Consider the following 16236-nt stretch of genomic DNA (forward strand, 5'->3'; position numbering starts at 1 on the left):
AGGTGCGTTGATAGCACAGATGAGAATGACACCCGTGTTTCTAGAGCAAGTGGCTCAGAAACAGCATGAGGACCCTAAGTTGGTGAAAATTGCCAGGACTGTTCAGTCAGGCAACAATGCAGAGTTCGGATTCGACAGCCAAGGGATCCTCCGCTATGGAACTCGCCTATGTGTACCAGATGACACAAGTCTGAAAGGAGATATTATGAGGGAAGCTCATAATACCAGGTACAGTGTTCACCCTAGAGCCACCAAGATGTATCAGGATCTGAAAAAGGTGTATTGGTGGCCAGCTATGAAGAAAGAAGTGGCACAGTTTGTGTCCGCCTGTGAGGTGTGCCAGAGGGTGAAACTGGAACATCAGAAGCCGGCTGGAATGCTTAACCCACTACCGATTCCAGAGTGGAAATGGGAGAATATAGCTATGGATTTTATGGTGGGGTTACCGGCAGTGTCCAACATATTAGATTCTATATGGGTGATTGTGGACAGACTGACTAAATCTGCTCACTTCATTCCTGTCAGAAGTGGCTATTCTGCGGACAAGTTAGCACAGGTTTATGTGGAAGAGATAGTAAGGTTCCATGGGGTTCCAGTGTCTATAGTCTCAGATAGAGGACCCCAGTTCACCTCCAGGTTTTGGCGGAGTCTGCAGAGTGCTATGGGCATAAGGTTGGATTTTAGCACTACTTTCCATCCACAGACTGATGGACAGTCAGAGAGGACCATCCAGACCATAGAGGATATGCTCAGAATGTGTGTGTTAGATTTTGGCGGTTCTTGGAGGCAGCATTTACCTTTGGTGGAGTTTGCCTACAATAACAGTCATCATGCTAGCATAGGGATGGCTCCTTATGAAGCTCTGTATGGGAGGAAGTGTAGATCACCTGTTTGCTGGGAAGAAGTGGGAGAGAAGGCTCTTACAGGGCCTGAGCTAGTAGAGATCACCAGCAGGTTAGTGCCCATTATCAGAGAGAGAATCAGAACTGTTGTGAGCAGACAGAAAAACTATGCAGATATCCGTAGAACGCAGATAGAGTTTCAGGAGGGTGATATGGTATTGTTGAAGGTGTCTCTAATGAAAGGAGTGGTTCGGTTTGGGAAGAAGGGTAAGCTAGCTCCACGATATCAGACCCTTTGAGATCTTGCAGAAGATTGGGAATGTGTCGTATAAGCTGGATTTACCAGCTTCTATGGAAAGAATTCACCCGGTATTCCATGTTTCCATGCTCCGGAGGTTCGTGTCAGATCCGAGTAAGGTTCTTAGGGAGCCTGATGTAGAGATCCTTGGAGATCTCACCTATGTAGAGCAGCCAGTGCGGATCCTAGACACGCAGATCAGAAAGCTGAGGAACAAGAAAATTCCGATGGTGAAAGTCCTTTGGAACCACCACAATCTAGAAGAGTGCACCTGGGAGACACGGGAGTCTATGCTCCAGCAATATCCATATCTATTTTGAGGTTAGTTTTTCCTCCTTTTTGTGTGTTTAGTTGTTTGAGGAACATTCGGGGATGAATGTTCTTAAGGGGGGGAGAATGTAATACCCGGCTAGAGTCCGGCATTGGAAGTCCTACGGTCCGGTGGAATCTCGGATGTCGGACCCTCTAAAAGGGAAATATTTATGTTTTTTACAGTGTTTTAAGATGTTTTAAGGTTTTAAGTGTAAAAGAAAATGTGTTTTTGAAAGAAAAGCACCAAGGGAGAAAAGTCAGGTTCGGCTGCCGAAGGTGATTTTCGGCCGCCGAACATGCATGGCATTCGGGATCACGTTTGGCCGCTGAAGGTGGTCTGGCCAGCCACCTATAAAAGGCCATAGGTCGGTGAATGGATAAGATTTTCTTCCATTTCCACAGACAGAGGTGAGACCATGATCTTCCTTGGGTGATTTTCATGTTTCCTTCAAATCTTTCAAAGTTTTGAGAAGTTTTTATGTTGTTTTGAAGCTTATGAGCTAAAAACCAAAGTTTTGAAGTTTGGAGACTTTGAGAGCTTGTTTCTCCATATCTCCACGTTAGGATCACCTATCCTCTCGATCTTCAAGAGGGAAGTGTAGATCCTTAGCTTCTTTGATGTTTTATGAAGGTTTTATGGAGTTTTATGGGTAGAGATGCATGAGTAGGGTTATGTGAGTTTTTGGTGTATAATATGTTTATGTGATGTGTTGTGATGTTTGTTGGGGTTTTAAGTTAGTTTTGGACCCCTTTGTGCATCTATTTGGGTATATGCTTGTTGGTGAGTTGTTGGTTGCATGTTTGAGTGAAGTTGGGAGAGTTTTGCATGAAGCAGAGCAAGGTTCTGCCTTACTGGAGAACCCAGTTTCGGCCGCCGAAGGAAGGTTCGGCCGCCGAACATGCTAAGGAGGTGGTTTCGGCTGCCTGAGCTTGCCCCTAAAAGTTTGGACTTTCGGCTCTGGAGGGAGGTTCGGCCGCCGAAAGTGCCACCGAACATGCATGAGTTTCATCGCTGGAAGGACTTTCAGCTGCCGAAGGTGCCGCCTAAAGTAGCTGAGTTTCGGCTCTGGAGAGGACTTTCGGCCGCCGAACCTGCCGCCGCAAGTGTCCTGTTCAGCCTTCTTTTGCATGTTTTATGTGATTATTTTAGGATGTTTTAGGGGGGTTTTGGAGAGTTTTTTAGGGATGTTCTTGAGCTAGTTTGGTCCCTCATTCGAGTCCAACTGTGTAGGAACGGACTAGAGGAACCGAAGAGATCAGCAGTGAGCACTGCTTCAGAGTCAGTTCAGAGTCAGCCGGAGGTGAGTGGAACTAAATTGAATCTTTTAATATGAGAAATTAAATGCTTTTAGCATGTTTCATGCACCATGATTATGCAATAGGTTGATTGCATTAGAATTCACGAATATGTTGCATTGCATTCTATGTTGTTGATGTGGATGATAGTGGATGATCCATTAGTCCCTGAGAAAGACCAGGTGCCCATTCTACGCCCTGGCACGGTATATGAAAAAGACCAGGTGCCCATTCTACGCCCTGGCACGGTATATGAGAAAGACCAGGTGCCCATTCTACGCCCTGGCACGAGTTATGAGGTAAGACAGGAAGACCAGGTGCCCATTCTACGCCCTGGCACGAGTACAGGATGTCGGGACTAATGGTGACATGTTCATCCTTGATGTGAATTGTCTGTGATATGATGCATTCCATGTGAGCATGTTTAATAACATGTTTTTACTGTTCTACTCACTGGGCTATAGAGCTCACCCTACTCCCTTAACCCCAGTCTTGCAGATTCAGAGGTCAGGGGGAGTTCAGCAGAGTACAGAAAGAGTAAAGAGTTGTGTAATAGCCTAGTGTGGACATGTAATATTGTAAAAAATTCCTTTTTGTATACATGGTCTGTTTATGTAAATGTTTTATTGAATGAGAATGGAAAAACCAGGCTAACTTATATAGTGTGGACCCAGCTAGAGCATTTGATGAGGGCTCTAGTAAGGAGTCTGTGCACAGAGATAGTGCATGCACAGGTTGAGCCTTGGTACAGAGCAAGGTTTTAATTTTTACAGAAAATGTATGGGATTTTACAGGTACTCAGAGAGTTTAGCAGGCTTACTACGGGTTCCGGCGACCTTAAGTCGACCTGAATCCTAGCGCCGGTAGCGGTCCGGTTTCCGGGTCGTTACAATTTCTCTTTGCCAAACATCACTTGCATGACTTTCTTAAAGCTCAAGAGGACAGTTTTTTTATGAACTCAAAATATGTACCTTCCGGTCCACCTATTTGGTGCCCTCCTATGAGGAATTTAATTAAAATTAATTTTAATGCAACCACGAATAATAAGAGAGGGGATGGAATTATAGCTGTACTGGGTAGAAATCATGACTGTATTCTTGTTGGTTGACAGAGTAAACGTATAGGTATGCTTGACCATTTAATTCTTGAAGTTTTGACCTATAGAGAAGTCTATGTTTTTTATAAAATCTAAATAGTTTAGTTATTGTTGAAGATATTAAACCTTTAGCCGCATGCTTTGTTATTTGCTAGTTTCAATTTGTTAAACGAAACTGTAATATAAGAGCTCGTAGGTTAGCTTCTAAAGTCAATTGGAATGATGATTTCCTTTGTAACCCAATAATCCAAGTTATATATGTTTCCTCTGGGACTTTAATACATTTGACTTTTAGACAAAAAAATTGTAATTCTACCGTACATTCCAACTTGACTCCTTCTAACATGTGCCTCTCGTACAGTGGTTGACAAGCATCACATCTGTTTAGTGATACCATATGTCCAATAAGTCCTGCATTATCATTAGCAATTACAATAATAACCATCAATAGAATTAATTTTTTCAAACAACATTACAATTGAGCTAATAAGACTCTAAAGGAGAGGACATCAAGCACAAAAAGTATATTGGGAATGTCGAGAAAGAGAAAGAATAATGAAAATATCACTAAGTTGTACTTAGTAAAAAATAAAAACTAATTAATACAACTCTAAAATAGAGTTAGAAACAATTCGATAAAATACAATTATTTCTCATCTTTCAAATATGTCATAAAGTAAGTGTCAGTAAGATTCAGGGATTCAAAAGCAAAATATCATTAGTATCTATCAGTGATGTTACCAGCAGAGCTTCCCACCACTAGAGACTAAGAAAACTAATATAAGTAGCTTTATACGTGCATGACCAACAAGCCAATTTAAGTAAGCTTGAAATATACTTGCTTCCAATTTGAACTCTATTCAATAGAAATATACTTACCAACTGAGATAACAAAGACAAACAAATTCCAATTAATTAAAACTGTTGCTGGGAAAATTTTTAAGAGAAATATATATTTACAAAGCACTAAAAATTTAAAAATAAAATTAAAATAACATTTCAGTCTCAATTAACATATAGGGATGAATTTTAGTTTTGAAATTTGTATGTTGTGTAATGATTATTATTAAATTGTTCATTATTAATGACATTATATTATACTAAAATTATGGAGTTAAAATTTTGAATGGTTCAAATATGTTATGGGATGTTTTCAATGTTTATGGTGTTACAGAATTTTATTTCTATATTAAAATGCTGGTGCAAGTAATCCGAAGAAATTGCCAGAAATGGCTTTGATTGATGCAGCTGGGAATGAGAGAATAGTTACCAAAAAATGAAGGCAGCTAAAACAAAAACTGAATTTTCAATAGATGTTGGTAGAAGAAGCAGGCGAGTTAAGAGTAGTAGTAGTAGGTTGTGTATTCACATCAACTGCTAAATCAATTTACTTGAAATGGAGACTTCCCAACTTAATTTTCCATGGCAATCTGTTCTGAGCTGAAAGCTAAGCATGCAGAAATTTCAATTGACATCTGTAGAAGGCTTTGGGTTCCAGGAGGTGGGGTGGGAGTGGTGGTGTTGAGTTTGTTTTATGTGGTGTGCTACTTGGAGGAGGGGGGTTTTTAGTCAGGTGGGTGCCGAACGACTTCTCAGGTTTTTTTAATACTTAGCTCGAAATCTGTGGGCAGAATCTGAAAGAAAAGTGGCTCTTCCATACACCACCGGCCTTTGCTTCTCAATAATCTATGCACCGCCTGCCTTCCACCAGTAATCTTCATGCACCCACTGACACTGTGCATCAAATGGTCAAAAAAGTTTTTGTTTCTTTATTTTAATTTTCAGTTTTATTATTTACATAATTATCCCATGAATTATTCTTAAACTTAATGCAATTAGTGATGCCCTACATCTTGAATTTCCTTGACAATCCCCATTTTCAAGATCTTCAATGGAGTATATGTGAAGCTGCTCTTCTTTGCCTCTTTCAGAGATTAATGGTGTTTATTGGTCTCTAATCATCCATAAGATCATCTCTGTTACTGTTAATCACAGAACACAAACAAATATAATAATTAATTAAGCGACATGAACAAGAATTCTGATCTATGTTATCTTACAATACCCTAATAGAATGCTAAACAGAATCCATCATCATCATCATCATCTTCTTCTTCTTCTCCTTCGTCATGATCGGAATTCAGCAAGGATTCTCATTAGAAGCGATGAAAAACTGGGAATCAAGCTTGCCCCTGCAAACAGGACACACAGAATGCTTCGAAAGCCAAGTATCTGCACATTGTAAATGGAAACCATGATTGCAACCAGGAACCAGCCTCGCCGGTTGCTCGATCTCAATCTCATCAAGACAAACCGCACACTCCGTCCCCATAACCAACTCCTTTCCAGTTATTTTCGGCAACTTATCAAGCTCAGACGGAGATAATCCCTTCTCCGTCGGCTGCTTTACTGGCGGCGAAATTTCTGTTTGATTATTTTCAGCAGCGTACCACAGGAGACAAATATAAACAAGAAAAACAGCGCTCATTCCGACGCAAGGGAGAAAAAGAGCCAAAAAGACAGAGAGGAGCATGTTTTGGTTGGAGGATGGAGAGAGGTTGTTCACGGGGGCTGGCGGCCGAGAGGGAGAGGGAGAGGGGATGAGCGGCGCGTAGTGCACACCATCGCGCATTATAGGGGAGGAGGAGGAGGAGAGCGGGGGATATAAATGGGGGGTGGTGGGGTGGCGTTGGATTTTCAGGTATATAGTGTGTGTGTGTGTGTGTGTGAGTGTGTGGATGGTGACGTAGACTGTGGGGTTTAGGGGATTTACGGAGAGAATGGCGAAGAGAGGAGATAGTAACGGCTTAACGCTAACGACTGTTAACTTTATTAACTCTGTTTGTTTTTGCCGTTTCGTAACACGCTTCTTGAATCTTGCTTGCCAAGAAAGTACTCTGTTTTAACCGTATGTAACTTGTTAACCTTGGATTTTTCATGTTGCGTGAGCTAAGCCCTGGGCTTTCCATGCCATTGTTTTGTGAAAGTATACAGAAATTTATTTAAAAATGCAAATATAATTTAGTAAACTTAAATTATTCTGCTTAACTTTAATTTTAATAAATTTTAAACTTTTTATATTTACTTTGTGATATGAAAAATATTTTTTAATAAAATAATTTTTTATTATTATTTAATTTTAATTTAAAATTTAATTTTAACACTGATATTCTAATTATGGAGAAGGTATTACCACTATAAATTGCAGTAGCAAGTAAAAGAAGAAAATGTGCATGTTTTATAAGATATGAATTAACAAATTAATAAAAATTAGTTACACTCACACAGACTAGTTTAGTGATAAATATATTTAAAAAAATTTGTAAAATTTATTTTAATTTTTATTTTTAAAAAAATAAATTAATGAAAATTTCATTAAACGGTGAAAATGAATTATAGGTATAAAAAACAGCTGGTATTTACCTTGAAAATTAAAAAAAGAAACTCATAAATTAATAATATGTTTCCCTATTCGTTCATTTGGAATTGCAGGGATTTTTAAATTTTAATGTGAAATGTGGGGTCAACATGAGATTGCCGACTCAACTAAAGCGGCATGTGGTTTATCGTGGGAAGTGATAAAGCCGTTGTGCTGTATAACTAATTATGAGCTGTAATGTAACATGATTACTCACACGCAAAGGCCAAAAATTTAAAAAATAAAATATTTTAAAATAAAAAGTGAAAAATGGAATGATGTCAATTGCTTCTTTTTCATAATTACCCTATATTTATGGCTTTTCAGATTGTGATAAGTTAAATATTTAATTTTCACGCCACTATTCATTAAAAGGTTTAATTTAATTATTTTTTTACTTTTCATCTAATTAATTAACATTTCTTAATGTATTATTAAATTAAACTTTTATACTAAATGATTAATAATAATTATTTAATTATTTAATATCAAACTGATGTAAGTTGTTTGTGCTTTTAAAAGTTTATTTTTTGAATGAAAAAAGGTATGGTTTGCATTTGATTTTTTTTACACATTTGATATAAAATTATTAAATTAATTGTAGACGTTGATTTGTTTTAGAAATTAAAATTTAATGGAAAAAGGTTGAAATTAACCTTTTGCCAAATGATTTGATTCCAATTCACATTTATAAAATGTTAATCAACTTCAACAATAAAACTGATCATATGAAGTTTGAATCTAAAGCATAGTTGAGATATTTTTGAGAGATTAGTAAATTTGTCACAAATGATTATACATTTTTGAAACTGACATAAATATACATTTCATGATTAAATATGAAATCTATTTTAATTTTTATTTATTTATTAATTAAATATTTATAAACTCGAAATTTTATAAATATATATTTAATGTATATATCTGATCAATTTAATATAATTAAATATCAGATATGATTTTTTTTTAATTTATTTATTAATCAAATATATATATATATATAAAAGTAACTCTATGTGAGGGATGGTTTTGTTTTTCTTTTGAAAAAATAATTATTTAATATAGGAAGTTTTATAAAATTTATTAATTTAAAAATTTTATTAAAATATTCAAAAATTTATTAATTAATAAATTTTTTAATATTTTAATATAATTTTTAAAATTAAAAAAATTAATCAATGAGATTCTCAATATACCATATACTAAATAATAATTCTCTTTTTTTGTTAGGTGAATTATGGATGTCATGATCGCCGTCAGGACATTAACCTTTCGAGGTGCCAAAAGCCATCTTCTGTTTCCGTCGTCATAATTAAAATAACAGTTTTTTAAAAAGAATAAAAAGTGCAATATTACTAAATCAGAGTGGCGCAGCGGAAGCGTGGTGGGCCCATAACCCACAGGTCCCAGGATCGAAACCTGGCTCTGATATTTCTACAAGCAGAGAAAAGTTTTCATTTTTTTTCCTTGAAATATTAAAAAATACTTAAAAGTGCCAGAGCTTAAATATTATATGCTATATATTTATTAAATTATATCTTTTTTTTTTTCATTTTAAAAACATTACGTATGCACAAAGAAAATATTTTAATTTAAAAATATTTAGTTAGTATTAATAAAATAATCTGTATATAAAATTATTATAACATAATTTATTATCAATTAAGGTATTTTTTAAATGATTTGTAATATATTTAATGGAAAATGTTGGAATAATTTTAAAATCCAAGAAAATATTTTATTGTGTAATTTAATTTGATAATATACCTAACAGTAAATGTTTAAAAAAAAAAAGTACACATAGTACCGTGCTTTCACACTTTTGTACTTGAGGTTGAAAAGATACAAATAAGTTTTTGAATTATGAATAAATTTAAATTCAAAATTGCTAAAATTATAATATTGTTTTTAAAATTTATAATTTAATTCATATTTTTTAATAATGAATAATTTGATATATAAATTTTTATTTTATTAATAAAATAATTATTTTATTAAATTTATTATTAATCAACTGTAAATTAATAAAAATTAACTTAATGAAACTAAATTAATATGAATATTAAAAATATAAAAATTAAATTGTTATAACTTATTAAATTAAAGGGATTATACAAAGTGAAATCTGAAAAATTAAAGTATTATAATATATTAAAATCTTGACTGAAGAATTATTTGTTAATTGAATAAAATTTTACACTAAATTATATCTCATCAAAACAGCAGTAACTGAATTATAAATTTGTTAAATTTTAAAAATTTTATTATAAATTAAAAAAAAAAAAGCAGGGACAAAAAAGAGATACAAAAATTATAAAAAAAAGATGTAACAGGAGGAGGAGAGAGAAAGAGCCAAAGAAATAGTGAAGGAAATATGAAGAGATGTTTGGAATTAAAATTTTTAAAAAAATTAATTTGATTAATTTTTTTTATTATAATTCTCTTTTAACTTTTTATAAGAATTTATTTAAAAAATTTTCCTATAAAATTATTTATAATAAATAAAAAATTATATATTTTTTTCTTTTTTAACGTGCCTCCTTTCCTCTCGTACCTATATTTTTATTTGCATCTAATACATATATTTTTTCTTAATTTCTCTCTTATTTTTATATTAAATTCTTCTCTTTTCTTTCTTCCATAATTATTATTATTTTTTATCACTAATTAAAGTAAAAAAATTAAAAGATAAAAAAGACATAATATTCTAATGAAAAAGAGAAGCAAATATAAAGAGATCTAAAGGAGAGATATGAGAGAAAGAGATAAAACTAATGCGACTCTTTCATACCTCACTTTCTCTCTCTCCCCACGTCTTTTTCACCTTTCGTATCCTTTGTCGCTCACTCCCTCTCCCCCTATAATTTTTCATATACTTTTTAAATTTTTACACTTTTAACATTTTAAGTATGAACTTTATTTTTTTATTAAAAGAAACATATATTTTATTTTATTTGTAATTTTAAGATTTGTACTTCTAACCTTTTATACTTATATACTTATGTTATAAAATAAATTAAGTATTTGAAATTGATTGGCATAACAACGATAGTTGTACACTATGCCAACATCAATATGTCAGCCAAATATGGCACTAATATCAACTTTGTCAATCAATGTTTTTATTATTGGATACGTTTGGAATTGAATCAATTCGACTTAGATTTAAATTTTTTATATGATCAATATAGTTCAATTTTAAATTTCATTAATTTTAATTTTTTAATTGATTCACATGTTATTCCTCGTAAATCAAAAAATGAACTAACTAAAATGAAAAATTACATTGTTTTATGATTATATATATAGAATACATATCCGGTCAACCCTTACTCTCCTTTTATTAAATTTTTTAAAATCATGTTACATTAAAAAAGTAAAAATTGAAATTTCATGAAAAATATGTTCAAATTTAGGGTTTGTTGTCGAATAAGCATATTCAATTTAATATTATATCTAAAATCAATTCAATTTGATTTTTAGTTTTTATTCGTTTGATAAATTTAGTTAGATTTGATTTTTTTTTTTAATTTGCTCACCCCTAGTTATGGCAATTAAAATAAATAAAATAGCATGACGATTTTTTTTATCAGAAATATATATTTCACTGTAATGAAATAGTTACAAAATCAGCCTATAAAATAAAATTTTACTACAAAAAAGCTTCAACTCAAAATTAAACCCAAACAAATAGTAATGAAACATATGTGTAATTAAGACGACGATCCAATTCTTTTAATCGAATCATCTTCTCACTAATCTCACCCATGGCCACTAGGAGGGGATTTCATTAGCAATCAATGACATATATTTTATAAATTTTTTTACAAGCTATTGAGAGTGCTCCAACTATATCAAACTTGGGAGAAAATTGTTAGACTATGTGAGATGTATATTGGAAATTAATTTGGTCATTCTTAATACTTTGAACTTTCATACTTGGGTTATATATCATGTCACATTTATCTTTTAGTAATATGTTACTTAGGTGATATATTTAGTCATAGTTATTTAATTGCTTCTCATTTTATATGGAATCTTTAATTACTTTATCCTCATTAGCTTTTATAAAAGCTAAATCTTTCAATGAAATGAATTAATAGAGTCAGAAGTTCATTCATAAACTATATATTTTTTACCTATCCTTTTAAGTTTGCTCTGCTATTGCCTTTTACAATTAGTATAAAAGCTTTTGCTCTGTAAGTGACTGTGAATGAGAGAAAATAAGTAAGGAAATCTCACCAAAAGACCTTAAACACATTCAAATTTCTTCAATGGCTTCTAATAGTTTTTCGACTCAATTGCCATCTGCATTTTTAGATAAAAATTACCCAGTTTGGGCTGTAAAAATGAAAGTTTATCTCAGAACATTCGATCTTTTAGAAATTATAGAGACTAGTAGGGATCCTCTTCCATTGCGCGACAACTCAATAGTTGCTCAAATGAAGAATTATAGTGACGAACAAGCGAAGAAATACAAAGCTCTCTCTGTAACGACCCGAAAATCGGACCGCTACCAGCGCTAGGATCCGGGTCGACTTAAGGCCGCCGGGACCCGTAGCAAGCCTGACGTATAACCTGTAAACCTGTATAATCCCATACATGATCAACAACATGCATAAAAATTTTAAACTTTTCTTTCATCATCCAACTCAACCTGAACATACATGTACATAGTCATGATCATAACCATGATCCCTCTGTGGGATCTCCTCAATGCCCTAACGGGCGATACAATATGAGATGAGTTGGCTTAAATATAAACATCAATAGACATCAAGATCATGCATCAACAAGGGATTACAATACTCATAGGGTCAAGCACATCTATAACCTCAATATACCTCATTACATAACATACTGAATCTCTTACATTACATTAGTACAATTGTCATGTCCACAATCTAACTATTACATGAACATACTTCAAACTCTGGCTAACCTCCTGGTCTACCCTGTACCTGCACATCTGGGGTTAGGGGAGAGGGGTGAGCTAACAAGCCCAGTGAGCAGAATAGTGAAAACAATATATTAAAATTTCATGCTTTCGTGGAATGCAACACATCACAACAAATCACATCTCGGATGGTATTGTCACCAATAGTCCTCTACATAGTCCAACTGTGCCGGGACGTAGAATGGGTACAACCGGTCTTTCCCTTAACATAACATATCATACAGTCCAACTGTGCCAGGGACGTAGAATGGGTACAACCTGGACTTTCTCTTACATCGTGCCAGGGACGTAGAATGGGTACAACCTGGACTTCCATACCGTATCATGCCGTAGCATCATCATGCCATATGAGGACTAAAGGGTCATCCAATAACCAATCCACATCAACATCATAAATGCAATGCAACATATTCGTGAATACTAATGCAAACAACCTACTATATCTCATGGCATTCATGATGCATGGATCATGCTCAAAATTCATAATTCATTTAATTTAAAACTTAAGGTTTATTCCACTCACCTCTGGCTAGCTCTGACAAACTCTGTAGCAGCTGGCTCACTGCTGGGGTCTTCGGTTCCTCGGGTCCGAACCTACACGGATGGACTCCAATGAGGGACCAAACATACATAAACATAACTCTAACATACTCCCCAAAAACCCCCTAAAACATCATGAAATCATCACATAAAAACATGCAAGAAATGGCTGGACAGGGCACTTTCGGCGGCAGGTTCGGCGGCCGAAAGTCCCTCCAGAGCCGAAAGTCAGGCAGGTTCAGCGGCACCTTCGGCGGCCGAAAGTGCCAGACAGAGACGAAAGTCTCCTTTCGGGGGCAACTTCGGCAGCCGAAAGGCCTGCCTCACCAGCCATGTTCGGCTGCCGAACCTGGTTTCTGCCGAAGGGCAGAAACTTGGCTCCTTTGTGCATTTTTGCCTCCAAACTCACCAAACATGCATAAACTAGTTCTAAAACATGCATACATACCATACATATCACCTAGGGGTCTCAAACTAGCAAATACCCCAACTACAACACTTCAAACACACAAAAATCAGCATACATTGTTCATCAAAACATTAAAACCCATAAACTCATCAACAAGCCTAAACATGCATCTCTACCCATAAAACAACTTAATGCTTGTTTAAAACACATAACAAGGGTGGATCCGAGCTTACCTCTTGAAGAAACGAGAGGAAAGGCGATCCTAGCTTGGAGATGGAGAGATTGAGCTCCTTGAACCTCCAAGTACCCAAAACTTGCTTTTTACTCACAGATCTTCAAAACAGAAGTTAAAACCCGTGAAAATCATGGAAGATCCAAGGAAAACACTCAAGATCGAGGGAGGGGTGGCGGAGACTCACCTTGGCCGACAACGGGGGAGAAAAAGCTCGCCCGTGCGGACCTAAGGGACCCTTTTATAGTGGCTGGCCAGGCCACGTTCGGGGGCCGAATGTGCATCCGCATGCATGCCATGTTCGGTGGCCGAACTTGTCTTTCGGCGGCCGAACCTGGACTGCCCTCACTCATGCTTTCGGGGGCCTAACGTGCCTCCAAAACGCATACATGTTCGGCGGCCGAACTTGACTTTCGGCGGCCGAACCTGGGTTTTCCTCCAAAGACTTTTCATGCAAAAACTCATTTAGTTTTCATACTTAAAACCATGAAATACTTTAAAACATTTTATGAAAACATATTTCTACCCTACTAGAGGCTTCCGACATCCGAGATTCCACCGGACGGTAGGAATTCCAATACCGGAGTCTAGCCGGGTATTACATTCTCCCCCCCTTAAGAACATTCATCCCCGAATGTTCCTCAACTAGTACATATAGCATGGCAAACCACAAAACATACATACATAAACACATAAAGATCTAACCTTAAAAGAGATGAGGGTACTGCTGGAGCATAGACTCCCGTGTCTCCCAAGTGCATTCTTCCAGATTGTGGTGGTTCCAAAGGACTTTCACCATCGGGATTTCTTTGTTCCTTAACTTTCTGATCTGGGTGTCAATGATCCGTACTGGCTGTTCAACATAGGTGAGATCCTCTTGGACCTCCACATCAGGCTCACTAAGAACCTTGCTCGGATCTGACACAAACTTCCTCAACATTGAAACATGGAAAACCATATGGATTCTTTCCATTGAAGCAGGTAAATCCAGCTTGTACGACACATTCCCAATCTTTTGCAAGATTTCAAAGGGTCCGATGTATCGTGGGGCTAGTTTACCTTTCTTCCCGAAGCGAACCACTCCCTTCATTGGAGACACCTTGAGCAATACCAGATCCCCCTCCTGAAACTCTAACTGTCTTCTGCGGACGTCTGCATAACTCTTTTGTCTGCTAGCAGCAGTCTTGATTCTCTCTCTGATTATGGGTACCACCCTGCTGGTGATCTCTACTAACTCAGGCCCTGCCAAGGCCTTTTCTCCAACTTCCTCCCAGCAAACAGGTGATCTGCACTTCCTTCCGTACAAAGCTTCATATGGAGCCATCCCAATGCTAGCATGATGGCTGTTGTTGTAGGCAAACTCCACCAAAGGTAGATGCTGCCTCCAAGAACCGCCAAAGTCCAGCACACACATTCTGAGCATATCCTCGATAGTCTGGATGGTCCTTTCTGACTGTCCGTCAATCTGGGGGTGGAAGGCAGTACTGAAATCCAGCCTAGTACCCATGGCATTCTGCAGACTCCGCCAAAACCTGGAGGTGAACTGGGGCCCTCTATCTGACACTATCGAAACAGGAACCCCATGCAGCCTGACGATCTCATCCACATACACCTGCGCCAACTTGTCCACAGAGTAGCCACTCCTGACAGGGATGAAGTGAGCAGATTTGGTGAGTCTGTCCACAATCACCCATATGGAGTCCACTCTGTTGGACGCCGCCGGTAACCCCACTACAAAGTCCATAGCTATATTTTCCCATTTCCATTCTGGAATAGGTAGCGGGTTAAGCATTCCAGCCGGCTTCTGATGTTCCAGCTTCACCCTCTGACACACTTCGCAGGCTGACACGAACTGTGCCACTTCTTTCTTCATAGCTGGCCACCAATAAACCTTCTTTAGATCTTGATACATCTCGGTGGCTCCGGGGTGAATGCTGTATCTCGCATTATGAGCCTCTCTCATAATGTCTCCTTTTAGCCCTATGTCATCTGGTACACATAGTCTGCTCCCATAGCGGAGGATCCCCTTACTGTCGAATCTGAACTCACTGTTATTGCCTGACTGAACAGTCCTGGCAATCTTTACTAACTCCGGGTCCTCATGCTGTTTCTGAGCCACCTGCTCCAGAAACACGGGTGCCACTCTCATCTGGGCCACCAAGGCACCTGTACCAGACAACTCCATCTGTAGACCTTCCTCAATAAGCTTGTAGAGCTCCTTCACCACTGGCCTCCTCTCTGCCGATATGTGGGATAAACTGCCTAGTGACTTCCGGCTTAGGGCGTCTGCCACGACATTCGCCTTACCCGGATGATACTGAATCTTGCAATCATAGTCACTCAGCAGCTCTACCCATCTCCTCTGCCTCAGATTCAGATCCCTCTGACTCAAGATGTACTGCAGGCTTTTATGATCTGTGAAGATCTCACATTTCACCCCATAGAGGTAATGCCTCCACATCTTGAGTGCAAAGATTACTGTTGCCATCTCAAGGTCATGTGTGGGGTAATTCAACTCATGCTTCTTCAGCTGCCTAGAAGCATAAGCAATCACCTTCTCATTCTGCATCAGTACACAACCCAGTCCCACACGGGACGCATCACAAAAGACTGTAAAGTCCTCATCACTAGATGGCAGAGCTAAAACTGGTGCTGAAGTCAACCTCTTCTTAAGCTCTTCAAAACTCTCTTCGCACTGGTCGGTCCACACAAACTTCTGATTCTTCCTGGTTAGTCTGGTCAGAGGAGCTGCTATCTTTGAGAAGTTCTGAACGAACCTCCTGTAGTAACCTGCTAAACCCAAGAAACTTCTAATCTCTGTCACTGAAGTGGGTCT

The 16236-nt window shown here is 36.9% G+C and overlaps 1 protein-coding gene and 1 non-coding gene across 2 annotated transcripts; one reads left to right on the plus strand and one right to left on the minus strand.

The window, feature by feature from the left end:
• Positions 1–5829: 5829 nt before the first annotated feature.
• LOC110614729 (E3 ubiquitin-protein ligase ATL23) lies at positions 5830–6525 on the minus strand. The gene has a single exon (XM_021756365.2). It carries the CDS (start codon positions 6474–6476, stop codon positions 5985–5987), a length of 492 nt encoding a protein of 163 aa, XP_021612057.1. The 5' UTR covers positions 6477–6525; the 3' UTR covers positions 5830–5984.
• A 2096-nt stretch (positions 6526–8621) lies between these two features.
• TRNAM-CAU lies at positions 8622–8693 on the plus strand. The gene has a single exon. It is a non-coding gene; the product is annotated as a tRNA-Met (tRNA).
• Positions 8694–16236: the final 7543 nt, after the last annotated feature.

Source organism: Manihot esculenta, chromosome 5, assembly GCF_001659605.2.
Source record: "Manihot esculenta cultivar AM560-2 chromosome 5, M.esculenta_v8, whole genome shotgun sequence".
Lineage (NCBI taxonomy): Eukaryota > Viridiplantae > Streptophyta > Magnoliopsida > Malpighiales > Euphorbiaceae > Manihot > Manihot esculenta.

What these genes read in the sequence shown, in the direction of transcription:
- LOC110614729 (XM_021756365.2), bottom strand. Translation starts at nt 6,476, where the DNA reads ATGCGCGATGGTGTGCACTACGCGCCGCTCATCCCCTCTCCCTCTCCC.